Source organism: Salmo trutta, chromosome 28, assembly GCF_901001165.1.
Source record: "Salmo trutta chromosome 28, fSalTru1.1, whole genome shotgun sequence".
NCBI classification, from domain to species: Eukaryota; Metazoa; Chordata; class Actinopteri; order Salmoniformes; family Salmonidae; genus Salmo; species Salmo trutta.
The window spans coordinates 41,712,155-41,737,275 of record NC_042984.1 but is presented as its reverse complement, the minus strand read 5'-3'; the positions used below and the strand labels follow the sequence as shown (position 1 = coordinate 41,737,275).

Sequence of the window (25,121 nt, the reverse complement as noted above, 5' to 3'; positions counted from 1 at the left end):
TGGGCACAAACCCACCGTCGCTGGACCACACAGGACTGGCAAAAGTGCTCTTCACTGACGAGTCGCGTTTTTGTCTCACCGGGGTTGATGGTCGGATTTGTGGTTATCTTCAAAGGAATGAGTGTTACACCGAGGCCTGTACTCTGGAGCGGGATCGATTTGGAGGTGGAGGGTCCGTCATGGTCTGGGGCGGTGTGTCACAGCATCATCGGACTGAGCTTGTTGTCATTGCAGGCAATCTCAACACTGTGCGTTACAGGGAAGACGTCCTCCTCCCTCATGTGGTACCCTTTCTGCAGGCTCATCCTGACATGACCCTCCAGCATGACAATGCCACCAGCCATACTGCTCGTTCTGTGCGTGATTTCCTGCAAGACAGGAATGTCAGTGTTCTGCCATGGCCAGCGAAGAGCCCGGATCTCAAACCCATTGAGCACATCTGGGACCTGTTGGATCTGAGGGTGAGGGCTAAGGCATTCCCCCCAGAAATGTCCGGAAACTTGCAGGTGCCTTCCTGGAAGAGTGGGGTAACATCTCACAGCAAGAACTGGCAAACTGGTGCAGTCCATGAGGAGGAGATGCACTGCAGTACTTAGTATCTGGTGTGGCCACCAGCTGCATTGACTGTTACTTTTGATTTTGACCCCCCCTTTGTTCAGGGACACATTATTCCATTTCTGTTAGTCACATGTCTGTGGAACTAGTTCAGTTTGTGTCTCAGTTGTTGAATCTTGTAATGTTCATACAAATATTTACACGTTAAGTTTCTTTTTTTGCTGAGTTTATAAATCATTGGTTAAAACCATTCAATGACCGAGTGTCACACACACACTCACAGGTAGTGAGTTATAAGGCGAGTGTTGGTGTACACTATCATCTTTCCTCCAGCCCTTGAGGTCAGAAGCATGATGCCGATGCTGATTTTAATTCTCTGCCTTTAAACAGGGGTTGATTCAGACCTGAGACACCAAGTGAGTAGAATCTGGGCAATTGCATTAATCAAATGAATCAGTCAATCAACTACCTGGAAGAAAAGACAACCAGCAGGCTCAAGAGTTAGATTTGGGTATTCTTCCCTGCTCTATGGGATAGATAGCTAACTTCTGACATCTTTACTCCTGGACCATGGCATGTACTGTGCTTACAGGCAGTGACCCCATAGGGTTTTGGTCAAAAGTAGTGCATTATTTAGGGAATAGGGTGCCATTTAGACCCTCAGATGCAGACCCACGTACACACTACACCTCAGCACTCCACGACTTCTTCCAGACAGTCATTTCACAGAGATTGTAATCTAGCCCTGATTATCTAAGAGGAGAGTCCAAATCAATCTGTTCCACCGCCGTGCCTGTCTCAGCACACACAGTGAAGCTCCATATACTGTAGATAGATCAGATCACACAGGCTTCATAACACATAGCTGGGGCTGCCGTTCTTGTCTCCTGCCTGCTATGCTGTTTGATTAATATGCTGCTTAAATGGATAGTTCACCCAAATGACAAAATGACATATCTCTTTTCCTTTGCCCTGTAAGCAGTCTATGGAGAAGGTATGACAGCAATCCACACGTTGGTTTTGTTTACCTGGCCACTGTTCAAATTGTTTTTAGCATTTGTGGCATAAACCCGATGCAAGTCAATGGTACCTATATTATAATTTTATTAGCATTTCCAAAGCATCCTAAAGTATAAGAAAATGTATAGTGTAACTCAATTAAGTTACTTATAGATGATTTGGACATGAAGCGTGAAAATACTAATATACCATTGACTTTGAGTGAAGTATGCCTTTAATTCTACAGAGGGACTCCTTTTATTATGTAGTCTGCCAAGGTGCAGTGTGCATTTCCTTTACCAGAGGTATGTTTCAGAAATTCTGAACTGATTGAACGAAATCATTCAAAAGCACTATCCTACACAGAAATACACAAATCTCACACACCAAAATACACAAACCCCCAGAATGCTCCAGATCGAACCTCGGATATATATAGAACAGCCTCAGGACACTTTGGATGGCTCCTCCATTGAACCCACTCTAAATGAAGTGGATTTTGTTATACTATAGGTGGCCTGTGGCCAAAGAAAACAAACTAATCTCCTGCCCCATCCAGTCTCTCTGTTGTTCTGTCGTTCTCCCCCCTCCCCTCCCCTACCCTCCCTCACTCTCTCTGTAACCCAGGACTCCAAAGTAACACAATTACTGCCAGTCAACGACTTACAGCTGCACAGCCAGCAGGTAGCTGTCCACACACACCCAGGGTCTTGGGAGGTTAGGGGTGTGGGCGCGTACACAGCACCAGGGAGGATCTCCCCATTAGCGTGGAGCTCATCTTCACTCGCCATCTAAAACACATCCATACACAACACTACGCATGACGTTTACCTCTTAGAAGACAGCAGTTGACTTTGCATGAGACAGTGAGGCTCAAATGTGTTTTATACACATTTGTCACTTCTTTGCTAACACTATGGTCACCTACTTACTATGGCCACCAATGACATTCACTCTGAATTCTGGTCACCACCATTGGAGCATCTGTCCTAGTGTTCCTCCACCCCACCACCCTATGCCTCTCTCCTCTAGTCTTCCCTTCCCTGGCCCCCGTCCTGTCCCCCTCCTCTCCAGCTATCTGGGTGGGGGGGGGGGGCTTGGGGGGGTGTCACAGAGGTCCGCCTGCATCCTGCTGTCTGATATGTGACACTCTTGTTTGAGTGACAATACAAAGACGAGGTTGGGGTATTAGGTGGGGTGGAGGGGGTGCAGGGGAGGGGGTGTTTTTGATAAGTGCAGCACACCTCAATGGGTGGCTACTTAAGGCTCCAGGAGAGAGCGAACGTGAGTGAGTGAGTGAGTGAGTGAGTGAGTGAGTGAGTGAGGTCATTGTAAAAAGAGAGGAGAGTGTGTGTTGGGGGGAGAGAAAACAAGCAGCACGGGAGGCTGTGTGTTTGAACAAGGCCAGACAGGGTAGATAAGGGTAGTGAGAGGGGCAGGGTGGTGCACTCACCTATTGTTTGGATCTCAGGCAGGGTCCCGACAAAGAGCGGGAGGAGAAGTTTAGGGACCTGATTGGCTAAAGCCCGCTGCTATGTACGACAGTGAAAATCAAACAATGACGTAGCCATAGAATTACACAGAACAAACGTACAGTATGTATCTTTGGGGATGTAACCAGGGGCGTCATGCACCCATTATTTGAGAGGGGGCACAAAGTATGTGAGGATGGAGGCTGCGCCCCCCCCCCCCCCTCCTGAAGCTGGAGAATGTTTTTCCTGCAATCTAGAGTGAATTTTTCTGCATAGGTTATCTAAGCATACCTCTTAACCTGTTCAATTAACATTTTAATGAATGATGCACATTGATTACTTTAAGAACGTTTACACCTTAGGAGTTTAGTATAATTGTCACACATCTAAATGTCTGTCAATCTTTTCATGCATAGCTCTCGCTATGAACTTCACAGTGGAAAATATTTATTCATTCCGACTTCATAAAATTGCTAGGTAGCTAGTATTACAGAGAAACAAAACACATATATATATATTTTTTAAATTCATCAAAAAGAAATCAATAGGCTATTGATCAAATTCATTTACAAACATACCTCCTGCCCAACCCTGGCAGCTAAAATCAAATCAAACGCTGTGTGTGTTACTCTACACTCTCTGCTCCTCCACTGACCATACTGCATGTGATAGAGCAGGGATCATCAACTAGATTCAGCCGCGGGCTGTTTTTTTCTTGAGCGGATGGTCGGGGGGCCGGGAACAGAATTACAAATATTTTGTAGACTGCAAATTGACCGCAAGAAGCCCAAACAGATATAACGTTTGACTAAAACATAATCATTTCAAACCTTGCATACATTTGAATGCGATCACGTGTCTCCCTATTATGTGTGGGAATACCTTGGAAGAGATTTCTTAAATAAAATCACTTGGAGATGATTTCCTGGTGTTTTTGTCCAACAATGGGGTTTTTTTCTCTCCGAAAACTTGAGGGGGGGGGGGGGGGCAATTGGGGAACCCTGCACTAGAGTATCTAATGTCCTGCCTGGGCATCTCTTTGCTTCGTGCACCTTGGAAAGAACACCTTTCTAGGGCGAATGGCTGACAGATCTTTTTTATAAATAATTAATATTATGAAACATGGGCTTAAAAAATGAAGTTTAGTCATTAATTTAACATCTGAAATTAGGACAAATCTGAGGGGACATGTGCCTTAGGGAATCTTGTCTTTCACCTCAACTGCCCCAGCTCCACAACCGTACCCCGCCCTGCTCTGCCCCGCTGCAGAGTGACATTCGCTGGGTGACCGATGTAACTTTAGCCCCTCGGTTCAGAGAGGGGAGCGTGCCCCCTGCTTCACCCCGGCCCTTCCCTCATCGCCCTCCTGCCACCCCTCATCAGAGGAACAGACGCACCGGGCCTCAGAGAGCAGGGGCCGGGATGGAGAGGGGGGGGGGGGGTCACACAACCAGAGGCCTACCCATTCACATCAATTTAGTCGTATTTATTTCTGCAGGATAAGGGCCCCTTTGAGATTAGAGAGATCCCAGGTCTGATATGGGGGCTGTCCCAATTAAGTTACCCCCGTGGGCCACCATTAAACCCTAGGCCATCGACACATCACCGCCACGGAGAGCAGCGGGAGAAGGAAGACCGAGGAGGGGGGGGGGGGATAGACACACACATAAAAACATACAGTGCATCCTCCCATCATGCACCCCCAACATGAGCATGCGTCATGCATGAACACACAAATAGCTCCTCAAACACATACAAAACAGGCAGATAGTTTGTGTGACCTGTCTGTGTAAAACTAACCCTAAACACTTGAGTCATCTCAGTTTCCTGTGCTATACACTATATTTCTATTATCCTCTTTTCTCCCCTCAGCACAGGAGAGTAGAGGATGGGTTGTGACTGAGCCCTGGGTCATGCTCATTAGGGCACCCAACAGAAAACGTGTCTTATTAGACCAGTCCAGGTCCAGTCCTCTTTCAGTTTCAGTTTGTTTTATTACGTTTGGTGACTAATGAACATGGCCCTGTAGTGTGGGGCTGTTGCCGTACACAGCTCCGACCAGGACAGACACTCATGTGACCCTATGTGGAAAGATTTGCTGTATTACTGGTAATTGCGTATGGTGCCACACACACAAACCTCAGATGCCCATCTGTCTCCTGTTTCCACTGACGGACAACATCTCGTTCAACCGTTTTAGATCAACCTTCTGACTGACTCCTACTGCAGAAATCCTCACTTCCTACTCTTACTACCTGACCTGAGAACAGCTAAACTGGGGCCGTATCAAGCGTCTCAGAGTAAGGGTGCTGATTTAGATCACAACGAATACAATTACATGTACATGGGGGACCTTATCCTAGATCAGCACTCTGAGACGCTTGATACACGGACATTAAGAAAAGCTAATTCACGGCCAAATGTAACTCAGGTCTGTGTACAAACAAAACACACACATTCTTCTCTTCCCTCTATCCTCTCGTCCCTCTCTGGTTGTGGTTAGAGAATGCAGCTGACAGACAGTGGCCTGAGAAAAGCATGGGCACAGAGCAGCAACAGTTGATCAAACTGCACTTAACTAAGTCAGCTCCCTCTAAGAGCAGGTGCAGCAGGTGATAGAGAGAGAGAGAGAGAGAGAGAGAGAGAAAGAGAGAGAGGGAAGAGAGAGAAAGCAAAACGAAGGAAGGAGAAAAACGTTAAGACCTATTAATAGGAGCCGCTGAGACGCTGGTGTCAACTGCATGTGATGGCTAAGCTGTGGGGCTGCTTCCTCTAAGCCACAAACACACGCACACTTCTCTTCCTCTCTCTCTCTCTCTCTCTGTCCCTCTCTCTCACTCTCTCTTTGTCCCCTGTTTTGTTTTTCTCTCTTTCACTGCCTTATTCTCACTATTCTTAATGCTGTGCCTACCTCATTTTTCTCTCTATTTGCCTGTCTGTCCGTCTGTTTTTCGGTGTGCTACCACTGTCCCCTGCTGTCTCCATCCACTCTCTCTTATAATAACATCACAACATTACCCTTTTCACAATGTTGTGTCGACCTAAACCCTAATGTGCTGGTTCTGATATTTTTTCCAGTCCTAGGATGGTTCCAGCAACGATGGTAGATGCGGAACCAGGCCAGCACTGTTCGGATCGGTTCGGGTCAGTAGTGTTAAAAGGCCACCTGTGTCTAGAGCTGTTATGGTGACCGTATTACGGCCACACCGGCCGTCATGACCGCAGTCAAATTCTACGTTTAGTCATGGTAACTAGGCATCTCCAAGCTCTGATGGTTATTAGTAGCCTACCAGCCTGGTACTTAGCAGCCTACCAGCCTGGTACTTAGCAGCCTACCAGCCTGGTACTTAGCAGCCTACCAGCCTGGTAACTAGGCATCTCCAAGCTCTGATGGTCATTAGTAGCCTACCAGCCTGGTAACTAGGCATCTCCAAGCTCTGATGGTCATTAGTAGCCTACCAGCCTGGTACTTAGCAGCCTACCAGCCTGGTACTTAGCAGCCTACCAGCCTGGTACTTAGCAGCCTACCAGCCTGGTAACTAGGCATCTCCAAGCTCTGATGGTCATTAGTAGCCTACCAGCCTGGTAACTAGGCATCTCCAAGCTCTGATGGTCATTAGTAGCCTACCAGCCTGGTACTTAGTAGCCTACCAGCCTGGTACTTAGCAGCCTACCAGCCTGGTAACTAGGCATCTCCAAGCTCTGATGGTCATTAGTAGCCTACCAGCCTGGTAACTAGGCATCTCCAAGCTCTGATGGTCATTAGTAGCCTACCAGCCTGGTACTTAGTAGCCTACCAGCCTGGTACTTAGTAGCCTACCAGCCTGGTACTTAGTAGCCTACCAGCCTGGTACTTAGCAGCCTACCAGCCTGGTACTTAGCAGCCTACCAGCCTGGTACTTAGCAGCCTACCAGCCTGGTACTTAGCAGCCTACCAGCCTGGTACTTAGCAGCCTACCAGCCTGGTACTTAGTAGCCTACCAGCCTGGTACTTAGTAGCCTACCAGCCTGGTACTTAGCAGCCTACCAGCCTGGTACTTAGCAGCCTACCAGCCTGGTACTTAGTAGCCTACCAGCCTGGCACTTAGTAGCCTACCAGCCTGGTACTTAGCAGCCTACCAGCCTGGTACTTAGCAGCCTACCAGCCTGGTACTTAGCAGCCTACCAGCCTGGTACTTAGCAGCCTACCAGCCTGGTACTTAGCAGCCTACCAGCCTGGTACTTAGTAGCCTACCAGCCTGGTACTTAGCAGCCTACCAGCCTGGTACTTAGCAGCCTACCAGCCTGGTACTTAGCAGCCTACCAGCCTGGTACTTAGCAGCCTACCAGCCTGGTACCAGCCTGGTACTTAGCAGCCTACCAGCCTGGTACTTAGTAGCCTACCAGCCTGGTACTTAGTAGCCTACCAGCCTGGTACTTAGCAGCCTACCAGCCTGGTACTTAGCAGCCTACCAGCCTGGTACTTAGCAGCCTACCAGCCTGGTACTTAGTAGCCTACCAGCCTGGTACTCAGCACTCTATTGTCCCTCTAATCACTCTGACATGAATGTAAATGTATTCAAAAATCAAATCAAACACTTCATGAGAGCCGATGAGATCATGTTGCACAACATTTCTATAGGCTATGCAATTGCATGAGAAAACAGAGTTATGATGGCCTCTATAAAAAAATAGGAGGATACCATCATCTTTCTAGTGCATTTACTCATCTTCAAATCAAATGTTATTAGTCACATGCGCCGAATACAACAGGTGTAGATCTTAGTGAAATGCTTACTTACTGGCCCCTAACCAACAATGCAGTTTAAAAAAATATGGATAAGAAATAAACGTAACAAGTAAATAAAGCAGCAGTGAAATAACAATAGCGAGACTATATACAGGGGGGTACCGGTACAGAGTCAATGTGCAGGGGCACTGGTTAGTTGAGGAAATATGTACATGAAAGTAGAGTTATTAAAGTAACTATGCATAGATGATAACAACAGAGAGTAGCAGCGGTGTAAAAGACGGGGAGCGGTGGGCAATGTAAATAGTCTGTTTAGCCATTTGATTAGGTGTTCAGGAGTCTTATGGTTTGGGGGTAGAAGCTGTTTAGAAGCCTCTTGGACCTATACTTGGTGCTCCGGTACCGCTTGCCATGCGGTAGCAGAGAGAACAGTCTATGACTAGGGTGACTGGAGTCTTTGACAATTTTTAGGGCCTTCCTCTGACACCGCCTGGTATAGAGGTCCTGGATGGCAGGAAGCTTGGCACCAGTGATGTACTGGGCCGTTCGCATTACCCTCTATAGTGCCTTGCGGTCAGAGGCCGAGCAATTGCCATACAAGGCAGTGATGCAACCCGTCAGGATGCTCTCGATGGTGCAGCTGTAGAACCTTTTGAGGATCTGAGGACCCATGCCAAATCTTTTCAGTCTCCTGAGGGGGAATAGGTTTTGTCGTGCCCTCTTCACGACTGTCTTGGTGTGCTTGGACCATGTTAGTTTGTTGGTGATGTGGACACCAAGGAACTTGAAGCTCAACCTGCTCCACTGCAGCCCCATCGATGAGAATGGGGGCGTGCTCGGTCCTCATTTTCCTGTAGTCCACAATCATCTCGTTTGTCTTGATCACGTTGAGGGAGATGTTGTTGTCCTGGCACCACACGGCCAGGTCTCTGACCCCCTCCCTATAGGCTGTCTCGTTGTTGTCAGTGATCAGGCCTACCACTGTTGTGTCATCAGCAAACTTAATGATGGTGTTGGAGTCGTGCCTGGCCGTGCAGTCATGAGTGAACAGGGAGTACAGAAGGGGACTGAGCAAGCACCCCTGAGGGAGCCCTGTGTTGAGGATCATTGTGGCGGATGTGTTGTTACCTACCCTTACCACCTGGGGGCGGCCCATCAGGAAGTCCAGGATCCAGTTGAAGAGGGAGGTGTTTAGGTCCAGGGTCCTTAGCTTATTGATGAGCGTTGGGGGCACTATGGTGTTGAACGCTGAGCTATAGTCAATGAATAGCATTCTCAGATAGGTGTTCCTTTTGTCCAGGTGGGAAGGGGCAATGTGGAGTGCAATAGAGATTGCATCATCTGTGGATCTGTTAGGGCGGTATGCAAATTGGAGTGGGTCTAGGGTTTCTGGGAAAATGGTGTTGATGTGAGCCATGACCAGCCTTTCAAACCACTTCGTGGCTACAGGTAGTTGTTTAGGCAGGTTACCTTAGTGTTCTTGGGCACAGGCACTATGGTGGTCTGCTTAAAACATGTTGGTATTACAGACTTGGACAGGGAGAGGTTGAAAATGTCAGTGAAGACACTTGCCAGTTGGTCAGCGCATACTCGCAGTACACATCCTGGTAATCGGGCTGGCCCTGAGGCCTTGTGAATGTTTACCTGTTTAAAGGTCTTACGCACATCAGCTGCGAAGAGCGTGATCACAGTCTTCCAGAACAGCTTGTGCTCTCATGCATGTTTCAATGTCATTTGCCTCAATGCGAGCATAGAAGTAGTTTAGCTCGTCTGGTAGGCTTGTGTCACTGTAATGGTTTGCAAGCCCTGCCACATCCGACGAGCGTTAGACCCGGTGTAGTACGATTCGATCTTAGTCCTGTATTGACACTTTGCCTGTTTGATGGTTCATCGAAGGGCATAGCGGGATTTCTTACAAGCTTCCGGGTTAGAGTCCCGCTCCTTGAAAGAGGCACCTCTACCCTTTAGCTCAGTGCGGATGTTGCCTGTAATCCATGGCTTCTGGTTGGAGTATGTACGTACGGTCACTGAGGGGATGACGTCATCGATGCACTTATTGATGAAGCCAATGACTTATGTGGTGTACTCCTCAATGCCATAGGAAGAATCCCAGAACATATTCCAGTCTGTGCTAGCAAAACAGTCCTGTAGCTTAACATCTGCTTCATCTGACCACTTTTTTATTGATCTAGTCACTGGTGCGTCCTGCTTTAATTTTTGCTTGTAAGCAGGAATCAGGTGGATAGAATTATGGTCAGATTTGCCAAATGGAAGGCGAGGGAGAGCTTTGTATGCATCTCTGTGTGTGGAGTAAGGGTGGTCCAGAGTTTTTTTCCCTCTGGTTGCACATTTAACATGCTTATAGAAATTTGGTCAAACAGATTTAAGTTTCTCTGCATTAAAGTCCCCGGCTACTAGCAGCGCCGCCTCTGGGTGAGTGTTTTCTTGTTTGCTTATGTTGGAATACAGCTCATTCAATGCTGTCTTAGTGCCAGCCTCTGACTGTGGTGGTATGTAAACAGTTATGAAAAACACAAAGAAAACTCTAGGTAGATAATGTGGTCTACAGTTTATCATGAGATACTCTACCTCAGGCGTGCAATAGCGCAAGACTTCCTTAGATGTCATGCACCTGCTGTTATTTACAAAAATACATAGTTCAGGATAGAACAGACCGATAAATTCGACGCATTATCAAGTGCTTGTCAAATTGTGAATGAGAGACTGATGAAGTGTGTGCAGCCTGTGCAAGAAACAAAGCATAGCTCATGCCTTTCATGCAACTTTTTTCAAATCATCATTAGAGTCGCATCATGAAGCCTTAGATTGTATTAAAATTCAAAACATATTGCCCAAGGTTTGTATCACAACTGAAGTTACATTAATAACTCTAAATGAAGTATATATAGGAGGACCTGTTTTTTGTTATAAGCACAACACACAAAAAAATCCTTTCTATTTTATTCAGCTATATTCAATTGTATTCTTCATACTATAAAATTATATAAAATAATGCCACAGAATTCTAAGCAAATCTTGTCTGCTAAATGAACTAGTGTAGCCCACAGCTATATGGCATGGCCAGATCAGGGCCTAACATAAGGACAACTCAGAGTATGCTGTTCTGTTCTTCTGAAAGACTCCATTTCTGCATATCATGTTTCTTTAGACCCATCTAAAATAAATAAGGGATTTATTGTATTGGTGTTGATTTATTAGACTTTTTTAAAATGTAGATGTTCCAAAGGTCTGCATCAGTGGCCTGCAGGCTGTGCATGGAAGCCAGGAGATGTTAAATGTATTCCCGTTAATTAACGGTCAATTACCGTGAGACCGCCAGTTATGTGCTTGATAATCACAGGGTGACCAAATTTCATGACCGCCACAGCCCTAGCTGTGTCTCCTCCACTAAAGCCCTTCATCGCCCCGTCGTTCCCCTGAGCAATGATTCACATGATCTTATTCTCCGTTGTTATCATCTCACTTTACTTTCCTGTGCTAAAGGTTGCTAAAGGTCACATTGCTTATAGAGTTAATGCTAGAGGAGCCTTTCGATTGAGCTTTTTCTATCTCTAACTTTAGGCTTCTCCCATAGAATTAGGCATTAGAATACCTGAATGGACATGAACCTTCTTATGATGGGCTGAAGGTCAGCCATGTTGGTCAGGGAGTTGGTCAACAATGGTTTGGCAGTGCTGTGGTTAGATATTGTGTAAAATAATGAATTTGAAGAATTTATCTGCACTGTATGTTTGTTAGCTAGTTAATCAGCAAATTTTAGAGGAATGATTGCATAAATTATTTTAATTACCGGCCAATATGCCAACATTCCATTAAAAAAAATGCGGTCCTCATGAGAGCCAGTTTCATCATTGCTCTTGATGGTTTTTGCGACTGCACTTGAAGAAACTTTCAAAGTTCTTGACATTTTCCATATTGACTGACCTTCATGTCTTAAAGTAATGATGGGCTGTCATTTCTCTTTGCTTATTTGAGCTGTTCATGCCATAATATGGACCTGGTCTTTTACCAAATAGGGCTATCTTCTGTATACCATCCCTACCTTGTCAAAACACAACTGATTGGATCAAAAGCATTAAGAAGGTAAGAAATTCCACAAATTAACTTTTAACAAGGCACACCTGTTAATTGAAATGCATTCCAGGTGACTACCTCATGAAGCTGGTTGAGAGAATTTTTATTTTACCTTTATTTAACTATGCAAGTCAGTTAAGAACAAATTCTTATTTTCAATGACAGCCTAAGAACAGTGGGTTAACTGCCTTGTTCAGGGGCAGAACAACAGATTTTTACCTTGTCAGCTCGGGGATTCGCTCTTGCAACCTTTCGGTTACACGTCCAATGCTCTAACCACTAGGCTACCTGCCACCCCAAGAATGCCAAGTGTGTGCAAAGCTATCATCAAGGCAAAGGGTGGCTACTTTGAAGAATCTAAAATATCAAATATATTTGGATTTGTTTAACACTATTTTGGTTACTACATGATTCCATATGTGTTATTTAATAGTTTTGATGTCTTCACTATTATTCTACAATGTAAAAATAAAGAAAAACCCTTGAATGAGTAGGTGTGAGGGAGCAGGCCTACATAGCTGCCTGTTGCACAAACAGGTATCTGAGGGAAGTACACACTTTTGCTCCATTAACACACACTTTCTTGTCTTACACACGTGTGAACACATACACACTGGGAGTGGGACCAGTGTGTGTGGCGTTTCCTTCCAGGTTTCTCCAGGCCTCAGGCAGCTTTCCAGAGCTCTGGCCTCATTCATCCACACACTGCCTATCAGGCCACAGCTCTATACTGGCAATTAGAACACATTTACAACCTGCTCACTCAGGAATCTCACGTACACACACACACACACACACACACACACACACACACACAGTCGAATTTAGAACAATTTACCCAGCTAAAACACACATCCCCCACATCCATCCCTTCCGCCCACACACACACACACACACAACAAATGTATACATACTGTCGAATTTCGAACAATTTACCCAGCTAAAACACACATCCCCCACATCCATCCCTTCCACACACACACACACACACACACACACACACACACACACACACACACACACACACACACACACACACACACACACACACACACACACACACACACACCATACTAGTCCAATTTACAAGTGGACAAAACCTCAAATACAAAACAAGCAGTGAGGGTGAAAGCTCATGCATCCCAACAGAACCCTGAAGGCGAGTAAGACTGTCTCCATCACCATTTTTCAAGAAATAAACAGTACATACAAGCAGCACACAGGGGGAGCAACATCACCAAAAAATATAACAAAACAAATATTAAATAATAAATAAAGAGAAGAAGGAAAAACTAAAAGTGTACATATGTACACATGCATATACACACCAAACATACAGTATAGCCTATAATAGCAGCCAAATATCCTAAAGTGAAATATCCTAGATCAGATTCTGGGTGTAGCCTCCATGATAGCCTTGGACCAATTGGTTAGTTTCTCAACACCTAATTAACATTGGCAGTTGATTTCTTCTAATATAAAAATGTCATCGAACATTAATAACCAAACTGTGCACAATACAATATTCGGTTTGAACTTACTTTTTAGTTTTTTTAATGTGTTTTTTTTTACAGCTGTTGAAGATGCTAAGATTATTTGTTTGTCCCATCATCACGGTTGATCTATCGCTCAGCATCTCTCTACTGTACGCTCTGCTTGGCACGGCCCACTATAGTAGAATAGCAATGGAATAGCAGCAGGACTGGGTGTCTCACAGTCAATCAGTCAAAATATGACCCTGCTGCCTTCAGACAGAAAACAGACTTACAGCTACTGCCTTAGCTTCTGCCAAGACGCTGTTATGAGTGGGGTTGTCTCTGTGTTTAGCTGACAGCAGATTAACAGCTCCTCCAAAAATGTCCTGTAGCCGGCCAGCTCAAATTAGCCTACTGTCAGAGTTGAGCAAGTCAACATGTCAAATGACTGTCTCGGGAGCTTCCCAAGCTGCACCATATTCCCTACTCCTGGTGCACTATTTTTGGACCAAATCCCAATAGGCCCTGGTCAAAAGTATTGGCCCTGGTCAACAGTAGTGCACTATACAGGGAAGAGGGCGCCAATTGAGATGCTTTTTTATGATTGCAAAGTATTTTAGAGGCGTTTGTTGTATACAATCTTTTCACAGAGTAACTATCAACAATGGCTGCTTACAAATGGTTCGAAAGCAATCAGAGAGAGCCTTGAACCTGTGTGGAACAGAAGTAACAGACTAGTCCAGAAGCCCCTATGCCTAAATAGACTCTCTGTTCAACCCTTTAAGACAACCTCAATGAAATCAGTACAATGGGAGAGGGAGAGGGGGAGAGAGAGAGAGAGAGAGAGATTCAGAATAGCCTCTTCAAATCTAGGACAGACACATTATCAAGTGTGGAGAAGACAGGAGCTCAAACTTTTCATGTGACTTAGATGCAGAGGCAATGAGCAGCAGCAAACAGCTGCATTACAAGCTCAGCGGGTGAATGTGTGGCTTTGAAATGTGTAGCCTACTCATCTTTGTAACAAATCCTCTAAATGAATGGTTGGTGGTTGTCTCCCTGTCTGAACCTGGACCTCTACAAACTACAATTTAGTTTCCATTGTCATTTACAGTCACAGATGTCTATCTTTTCAAGTCTCTCCACCCCCCTTTAACGTTCAACACCAAAAGCCATTAGAAGAACATTTAAAGAATAGGCTACACAATTGCACTGATACCATTTTAGAATGAGTTTGTAGCACTCTGCACACAGGGGTGAAATTCAATTATTTTTTTTCAGCTGCATCCATGTCGTCAATGCATCACATATGCCTATGTTCATCATTGATGAGCTATAGGAAATTGCGCATGAACAGAATGTAATTGATTTGAGACTAAATAAATAACACTATGTAAATAGTGGGAACTGACAAAAGGACTATTCTAGGCATGAAATATCTCAGATTTAAAAATAAAATAAAAAATATAGCTTGGAAGCTTGCCCTCATGTGTGCAAACGCGCACACACGCACAGTGCACTATCATACCATCCGCGTATACTAGTCTCATTTTTCTTTGGAGCCAAAATCACTGTCTAGGCGATGCTATTTGCGCGAACAGGGTAGTAAAAAGAGCGCTGCGCGCATGGCACCTTGGCACTGCCCGACCCATGACAGTGAGAACGGACTGGATCAAATGACCAGGGAAAGTTGTCGTAGAGCAGTAGCAGGACTCCATAAACATACTTACATAGAAAAATGTGGGCATCATCATAGTGCGCACACACATTTACGCGCACAGTAAGGAAAGAGGAACATTTACTAACCGTCGCCTTGATAGGGACATACAGGACAGGTCTGTCGGCGGATCCATTCTTGTTCAGGTCCCCTTGAATTGTCCCAACAAGGAACCCTTTGGACTTCACCCAGAATTTGAATTTGGCGTTGATGTGGTTGCTCTCGATGTAGACAGGGTCCGACTCATCCGTGTGTGAAAGGGTCTGGAGAATCTTATTGTATTTTCGCCGGGTGACTGTCTTTGTTTTACCCGAGTCCCCGTAAGTACGGAGACACCAGTCCTGAAATTCGCCGAAAATCTCTCCTTCTAACACCACTGGGCTTCTGCTCCTTTTGGGTAAATCCACGCTGGGTTTTTTCGTTGACATGATTTCTCTCTGATGTCCCGTGTCCCTTTAGATAGGAGGACGGGGTCTCAAAAATAACTCCAAACACTAATAATACACTATTTTATTGGATTTACCGATTTATTTCAATTAACTGTTAAATGTCCCTCTCCTGGCTAGAAAGGGAGCCATATACGAGTTAGATAGATATTTCTGCGAACAATGAGGAAGGATTCCGTATCAGGCAATGACGATTGGTGTGCTCTCACACCTGTTAGCGGAAACCGTTCGTCTCCTGTCCCAACCGGTAATAACAAATGTCAGTAGCTCATATCCTGCGCGGAGGAACTGAAAGAGGGGCCGTCCTATTAAACGGGTATCTCCCACCTGTGTGTTCAAGGTCTCCAATCTATAAAGATTCGACGTTTGAATATCACATACAACAAAACGTGGTAGCCTATTTGACGTTAAGTAAGGCTAGAAAAAGGAGTGCATATTTTAGCACGGGTCCACAACTAATTAGAAGGAATGGCTATAGCAGCCCGGTCTGTCGTGATGCCCTCCTCCTCCCAACTCCACCTGATTCGTGTTCCACCTGTTTGAATCGGACCAGAACGCCGCTTGTCCCGAACCGTTTCACGTAGACGGAAATCAAAGCGCATCGATGTCTCTCCTGTTTCTCTACTGGATAACGCGTTAAATTGATCTAGCCTAAAATAAGCGTTAATATGAGCAAATGGTGTATATTATGGACAGGCTCTTGTTCTTCTCCACACGAACTCCGTCGCGTCGATGGGACATGGGTACGCGCAATGGCTAGCCGAAATCCAGGAAGTGCAGTCCCAGTAGCCGAAACGCACACAAAGCGGGCTTGCGCGACCGTCCCATGCGGGACCAAATAGCCGTTGGCACCGTTTCTTTCGTTTGATGGACAATTGGTCATGTGAATAATTAATGTTTTTGCTCCATTGTAACAAAAACCCAATTTGTATAAAATGCAGGGTTTTGAGCCAGGCATAGCCTAAGCACATGACTGGTCCATTGTAAAATAATATCTCATTTCTTCACTATCCATGTTGTCATGAAGGGATAACCTATTGGTATAATATAATGATAATATAAATACTGTCATGGAATTAAGTATTAATGAATTATTATTGATATTATTCTACTCCTCACATATTTTATGTTTGTTGGATAGGTTAGAGATAGACGGGAGAATGTGTTGAAATAGCAGTGTGCCGGATTTGAACCCATGCCGCAGCAATATGTGTTCTGGAGTGGCTTTCCTCCACTTGATCTTTGTATTTGTTTTAGAAAAACATTTCAGTTTACTGTTGAGTTTTCCCTCAACAGTCAGTTGCCTTTTGTGGCTCCATCCAACGTCCAGATGTAATCTTGTAATCAATGAAGCAAAGCCCAAAAACACTCACACACCCAAAATAAAAGAGGCCACCACACATCATCCAATATACCCAATTTTACTCAAAAGAGTCCTCAAATTCAAAATTGTAACTATTCCTATTCTTCATTCACCAGGCCATGCATATTATTTTGTAGCCTACATATTCAACATGTCAGCTGTATAGTATATCATATAGTAATGGATAAAACAAAAGTCTAGACTCTCAGTTTGCCTAAATAGGATAGGCTAACTTACCCTAAAAAAAAACACCCAGACTGTTATTGCTATTGATAATAGCTCATAACATCCAATAGTTTAGATGAACAGTAAAACAGGAGATCCCATTACAGCCCAATCACAGACCATAGAACATCATGTTGGATCAATGGCATTTTATGACCTAGTATATTGACCCACTGGTTCTGCTTCCCTTGATGAAATGCATCACAGAATATACAAGGTGCATTGTCCAAAATGAAAAACCTATAGCTCTCGCTGTCATCCCCACACCATACTATGTGTGTATACACAGTGCAAGTCATTCCCCATACATTTAACGAAAATACTATTTAAGTATAGTATAAAGTATTTCATGTATGTGTATAGAGGACACTGAGAACCATCTGGGGAAAATCACTACTTATACCAGTACTAACATGGTTACTTGACTGTTTGATTAATTCAGGGGCTTCTAATGCTGTATGCTTGGGAACAACTCAAGTGGAGGCTGTGTTTTTGGGTTGGGGCTGGGAGTAACCTTGAGTGGGTACAGACAGGAGCATGGATACTGTGTGCCCAAATTGCTACAGTATGTTTGTGTCAATGAAGGGGCCCTGTCTGGGTGTACAAGCCTTGGAACAGGACATCCCAAAGCCCTTCATACCCTTAAACTGGCATTCTGTATGAGAAAGACCGTTTTTTGTAATGTATTGTTAGTGGTCTGGCTGAATATTGAGTTTGTTTAAAGAATGAGATTGCCCTAGAGTTAGAAAATATAGACCACTGTCACCAGTTGAGCTACCATCTATTACATATACCAGATATGTGTCATGTCATTTCCTCATTTACACCAACAAAAATACATCACAACTTTGTTCTAGTTTATCTCCAAAAAATGTCTCTGTTACCTTGTCCTTTGGCCAATCAACTGTCTAAGTTGAAGTTCTGGTATTAAGAGCTTATCTGCAGAACATCACAGTTTGTGTTGAAGTAAATGTCATGCTTATTGCTCAACCACTGACCCTAGCAGTCAGTATGTCAAAGAGAGCACTAGAGTCCCACCCATGTATAAAGTGGATGGCTGGGATGCTACAGTACAACAGGTTGCTTTGAAATACCATCTAAATCGACTATGATGCTCTGTAGTGCTATGGTTTGTGCATGAGAGGGGGGCCTAGTGCGCACAACGACATACATATCTGTCCGCTCTCTGTCATAGCATTGCAGCACTGCGCTTGGATACCTGTGTCAATGTAGCCTGTACAGTCAGTGCACACACATGTGCCTGTTGTTGCCACAGTAGTCTCATTGTCACGGCGTAGTTCCACCCCTCTGCCACCGCTGCACGTGGGCTGTTGGGGTGACACCTGTTCCTGTGAGACCACAGGGACTAAAAACAAGGCCCCACCAGGCTCCTTAAACCCCATCACCAAACCATGGATGAAACTGAATACAACAGGGGAGAGGCTCCCAACAACAACAATGAAGATAGGAGATTACTTTGCATTGATGTTGTATTAATGTTACATTGAGGTTCAACCATTTTTTTGGTGTGCTTCAGAGGCTTATCTATTAATAAGAGTCCCTGCCCCAGAGGAATAAAGACAAAAAACTGCAACGGAGAGAATAAAAATAGAACAGACCTTCACCATGGCAAGAGAAAGTGTGTTACAAAACGCAGCCATCTTTTTCCTCCCTCATCTGCCTATTTTTCCCCTTTTTCATCTCAGGGCTCCTGAGAAAACGAGTTAGTCCTGCGTGGTTAACACTTCATTCCTGTTTCTGTGAAAAGTCTGTGGAAATCGCATCCGCTAGCTGGGGCCCGGGGTCGTTCTCACCTCTACGGGGCTGTCCTGACCGAGTTGGCTTGTTTTGGTTCTGTTACATTGAGCCAGTGATTAGTGATTAGCTGACATTGTCATTCAAATGTGAATATTTGTCTATTCCCTCACAAGATTGGGAAACACTAAGTTAAGTGTTGTAGTGTGTAAATGCATTTACATATAATGTGTACAAAAACACAGGCCTTCACACCACACAGAGGAATACGCACAAATACTTTTATAAAAAAAGACTCTGGATCAACCAATTTTTTTTTTTTTTAAATCAACTGGTTACAAGTAAATTAGTTAAGTTCTCTCAATTGAAAAAAAAATAAATTTGTTGAAACCAAATATACGATTCAATGCCAACTGTTGCCAATATTTGATTACTAACAAACCTATTAGTCGCAACCTATTTCTTTGAACACTCAATTTGCTTTTAATTAACCTTTGGTTAAACCTACTAAATAATATAAAAACAAACTAATATTTCATGTAAATACAACCCATCTTTTCATCTTGTTCATTTAGATGTTTATCTTTGGAGATAAAGTTTGTTCCATAAAATGAAATGACTCCAAAAACATTATTTAAATAAGACTTGCACATCTCAATAATGGCCTTACCAGGTTCTTTAGTTTCACATGCACTTATGCAGGTATCATTTCTGATTCAGTGCAGGCAGTGTGCAACTACAATAATACAAATAAAAAAAAACAGAACATATTAACTGGAATGATATACACTCTCACAGGTGGCCAAAAATCACTAAAGCCACTCCTCCAACTCTTCAGATAAGCTGCCCGGTGCTACATTGAACAGACTGCTATGCAATATGCATGTGAATGAGGGTATTTATTTATTTATTTTTTTAAATCACATTGATCTGTCAAATTCATTATTTGATTTCAGACCATTTGAATGGAATAGGTTGAACGAACCAAAGCATCATTTTCGATTATACCAATCAGTAAAAGCACTTCAGATGAACAACAGCCCTGTTCCACTTTTTACAGCGATAGCACATATAAACAAACCTAAACTAGGTGATATCTACAATACAACTCCACAAAATCTGTGCTTTGTCTCTCACTGTGCACAACCAAGCAAAATATAGTGTCTGCTCCTCTGGCCTCACATGGCAACTGCCTGAAACTAGCCAGCAAAGAAGTCAATGAAAGGCGACCTTAGTAGGCCACACACGCTTCTGACATTATCTATGAATTAAGACACTGACCATATGATTTCAGAAGGTTTGTTTGTTTAAATGGTCATTAATAGGATGACTTGCACAGCAGGGAGTTATTGAGTTTAAATTGAAACAGAGGATGATCCCATCTCTGAATTAGTGGTATGCAGAACAAAGCTCACGGTGCCTTGCACGCACGCACACCACACACCACACACCTGCCTCAGAATTAATGGAGTTAGTATCTTCTCCAATCCCTGACCGGATACCGTTGAGAATACAATCGACCTCATACTGACCTACTCAGTAGCCCCAAACCGCACACGCGCACACACACACAGTCAGCCCTTTTCAGCGACCCACCCCTCTACACACACCCACCCCTCTACACACACACACACACACACACACACACACACACACACACACACACACACACACACACACACACACACACACACACACACACACACACAGCCCTGTTCAGTTCCCCAGACACACACACTAGCCTGTTCCTCCTGTATAATTGGAGAGAGCATCTCTTCCTCCCCCTGACCTAACACAGTGAGTAAACTCAAGCCCTAACCCCCCCACCCCTGAAGACACACAGACACACACACACACACAGAAATGGGCTGGTGTCTGTCCGGGCCAATGGCTGATGCATCCCCCCTGCCTGCCTGCTGAGGCTGCCCTGCTCCTGGCTTCACACAAACCCAGGACCTCGCTGCTCTGCTCCCTTTCCTTCCCTCACTCGCTCGGCTAGCTAGAGCTCTGCGTTGCCATGACGGCAGTCAGCTGGAGGGACTGCAAGTGGGCGTTCAGGACGCCTGATCCTCGCCATCCTGCCTCTGTCTGTATGTGTGTGTGTGCAGGCAGGGTCCTAGGAAAGACTGTCACACACTAACATCATACCAGCACACACACTCACATGCGTGCACGGACACACACACACACACACACACACACACACACACACACACACACACACACACACACACACACACAAAACTGGGGAAGCTATCATTTATGATTATGATGGTACACTGGCATGCACACAATAAGAGGGCATGCTGTGCACGCTAGCGCAAACACGCACACAGACAGACACACACACCCTCACCCTCAGAGAGACAGGCGCAAAAGGTGGAAACAGAGCTTCGAAATAACCCACGTCTTTGTTACTGAGGACGTCTCTGTGCTGTGTGCCAGATCTATTGCTCTCAAAGGCAGACCTACACCGTAGCACAGTCTATCAGTCAGTCAATCAATCAGTCAGTCAGACTGAGTCAATACTCTGATGCTTTCATCTGTACATCACCATCTAGAACACAGGAAGCCAAATAAGGACATACCAACAGATCACTATCTGTTTTGACTTGTTGCGCAAAGGTGTTGGTTCACAGCTGGAAATACATTATGAGGCATATGCATATGATTTCTGGTAATATATATGTATACTAAACAAAAATATAAACACAACATGTAAAGTGTTGGTCCCATGTTTCATGAGTTGAAATAAAATATCTCAGACATTTTCCATACGCTCAAAAAGCTTGTTTCTCTCAAATGTTGTGCACAAAATGTGTTTACATCACTTTTAATGAGTATTTCTCCTTTGCCAACATAATCCATCCTCCTGACAGATGTGGCATATCAAGAACCTGATTAAATAGCATGATCATTACACAGGTGCACCTTGTGCTGGGGACAATAAAAGGCCTCTCTAAAATGTGCAGTTTTGTCACACAACACAATGCCACAGATAGCTCAAGTTTTGAGGGAGCATTCAACTAGCATGCTGACTGCAGGAATGCCCACCAGAGCTGTTGCTAGAGAATTGAATGTTCATTTCTCTACCATAAGCCGCCTCCAACATCGTTTTAGACAAATTGGCAGTACATCTAACCGGCCTCACAACCGCAGACCACATGTAACCATGCCAGCCCAGGACCTCCATATCTGGCTTCTTCACCTGCGGATTTCGTCTGAGACCAGCCACCCGGACACCCAAGGAGTATTTCTGTCTGTAATGAAGCCCTTTTGTGGGGAAAAACTCATTCTGATTGGCTGAGCCCCTGGCTGAGCCCCTGCCTAGTCATGTAGAATCCACAAATTAGGCCCTAATGAATATATTTAAAATGACTTATTTCCTTATATGAACTGTAACTCTGTAAAATCATTGAAATTGTTGCATTTATATATTTTTGTTCAGTATAGGTTCTATGATAGATCTCAATAGGCCATTCTATGCAGTGCTGCTTGAACGGTGTGGATAAAGTAGAAAATAATGACCACCTTGAGTAAAATCCAGAGATATGGCTCTAAATACATGTAGCCTATAACAAAACATATGCTGCTTTTCTTAGCCAAGGTTCCCGAGGAATAAAAATGTATGTCTCTGTGACTTCCCTGGTTAAATAATAAATACATTTCTTCCTCAAACATAGTCTTCTTCAAAACGATTGGCACCCATTGAGCAAAATAAAGACTCTATACAATAAATACACCCTTGTAAAGTATACTCAGGAATCAGGTGCGGAAGGTGAATTTAATAGTAATAAACATGTACAATACAAAACAGGAGAAGTGTACAGAACGTAACCAATACTGGCTGATGCTTACTGAGGGCTATGTGAAGGGAGAATAATCAGGGTGGTGATGAAGTCCAGGTGTGCTTAATGATGGTTGCCAGGTGTGCGCAATGTGGGTTGCCAGGCCTGGTGATAAGTAGACCGGCAACCTCGAGCAGGAGTGTATGGAGGAATGGTCTAAAACCCCTCCCAATGTGGTCTCCAATCTCATAAAACATTTTGGAAAATGGCTCGGTGCTGTTATTGTCGCAAGTGGAGCGTGCCGGAGTATTGAAAACGGGTGACAATTGTTTTCACCCAACTCTTTTTGAGAAAAAAAAAGATTTTGTTTAACAAGTAATTATTATTCTGAGCAATTGCCTAGCGCCAGCCTCACACAGTAAGAAAACACTTAATTAACGTTCCCCCTTATACTCCATCCAACAATGCATTCATTTGATTGGCTACAGAACCTGTTACAGAATTAATTGCTCAACTTTTGTTCTTATGCTGTAGGATTACCCCAGTATTTATGTTATTAGCCTATCAAAGTCATTTTGTAACTTAAAGGCCTATTGTGGTTGGAGATATGGGTTGTGCTCCTCTGCTCAGACATTGCTGGTGCATGCCATATGTTACAACGCCTGGATAGGTATTTCACCTATCAACTAACCACGTATGGTATAGCAATCTGGTGCCCAGCAGCTCCATTCAATTTGCTTCTGTGCATGTTCGTTTTCACCATCACCGTCAGTTGCTCAGTCTCACACCAGAATTTGGTTTATGAAACTTAATTTAAACGTATTATGCATTTTGCAGTCGTCTAATTATTTAATATAAGTAATGTATTACTCACGTTAGAAACGTTTATCGCCTGCTTATTTGTTTCCCGCTCGTCCAACACCACGCTTCCTAGTATGGCGAGGCCAGGGGTGCGTTTAGTTCACTTCAACATTTGCTACATTGTGTGATGGTTTGCACTGGCCTGCGGATGAGCTTGGCTAGCCAACGTCGCCTTGGCATTGCCTACAAGTGTTATCGGGATTTCTATCGGAGAATAACTTTCTGCCTATCTTTATACTGGACTGTCTTTGCTTTGAGGGACGTTTGCTCCCATTTGGTGGGTGTGGCCATCTGAAATCGTAAAACTCGTGCAGCACACAATATGGTGGCCATAATCACAAGGTTATTCAACTAGTAGTTCGGTACAGTACCGTTTCCGGTGAATTCAACGTTGCACACCGTTCTGCCGTACTGAATGTAACCCAGGTCTTACCGGGAGGCGACGCGCCTGATTGGGTGCCTATTCATGCTGGTGTGGTAATACTGATGGTTTCTCGGAACTAATGGCTTCTACGGTTGTTGCTAGATGGGAGTACAGCTACAGACCAAAAGTTGCATGTTCAAGATGCGTCGTGGACAACTGTGGCATTTTTACCTACACTGCAAGAAGTTAATTCTAAGCAAGCCAAAGTATATTATGCTGAGTGATAATTCACTTAATATGTGTTTTGGTCTTTCTTACCAAGCTAAATTATCTAACGCCATATCATACTATTAGTTTTAACTGAAGCGATAGGTTCATGATAGTGCCCTAATCCATTGCATGATAAAAGGCACAAAACCAAATCTAGAGAGTGCATAGAACAGGCTAGACCACTCTATTCTATCAAAAGCTTTCTCTGCATCCAGCGATTCTGCTAGCCCTTGACATTACGTGAAAAAGTCTCATGTTATTGGAGGACAGGCGCTCTGGTACAAACCCCACCTGATTCAGATGTATTAAAGAGGAGATAGCCTTCTCTAGGCGCATAGCAAGGATATTGGCAAACCATAGACTTTCTTCAATAAACTCAAAGGACGAAAGTTGCACATTTGCATAGGATCCTTTCCTGGCGTTGGTGGCATGCTCAATACCGTTTAGCAATTATGTCACCATCCAGCAACACAAGCAGTGGAGACAATGTGTTCTGATTCTATACTGAAACCGTCGTCACCTGGAGTTTTTCCATCTAGTTCAGAACTTCTAACGCGAGTGAGACAGGTGTGTCTTCGTGACAATGATCAAGCTGCTCACTGATTTGATTGTGCCGATGCAATTGCACCTTAGACACCGGCAAACCATCAACTATGTGGGTTGAATCTAGGCCAATGTCCTCTTTCTGTGAAGTGTGCTGGTATGACCCAATCGAGGTAGGAGGGTCACCAACTAGTATTTATGCAAGTCTGTTACAAACCTTCAGGGCGAGGAAGTGGTAAACGACTGAAAGTTGTTAGTGATATACTTGTTGTAAGCTGTAGGCCTTACACTGTGAAGTGTTTGCAAGAAAGCTATATATTCCAGCTTTTTCTTATTTTTCTGAGGATCCATCTGTAAATATCCAAGTCGACTGCTGAACACTACAGCCTTGCTGTAAAAAAATCACCTGACTGTACCGCAAAGACTGTTGTCCAGCACCTTCCTACCATCCATCCAAGACTGCA

At 44.2% G+C, this 25,121-nt stretch overlaps 1 protein-coding gene across 2 annotated transcripts in view; it reads right to left on the bottom strand.

The window, feature by feature from the left end:
• LOC115166264 (nucleolar protein 4-like) overlaps window positions 1-16,402 on the bottom strand; it is a 134,289-nt gene extending 117,887 nt beyond the window's left edge. For both annotated transcript variants that reach the window (XM_029720101.1, XM_029720102.1), the window contains exon 1: window positions 15,132-16,402. In XM_029720101.1, coding sequence (XP_029575961.1) covers window positions 15,132-15,470 — 339 coding nt within the window. In that variant the 5' untranslated portion in view covers window positions 15,471-16,402. The remainder of the gene's footprint in view (window positions 1-15,131) is intronic.
• Window positions 16,403-25,121: the final 8,719 nt, after the last annotated feature.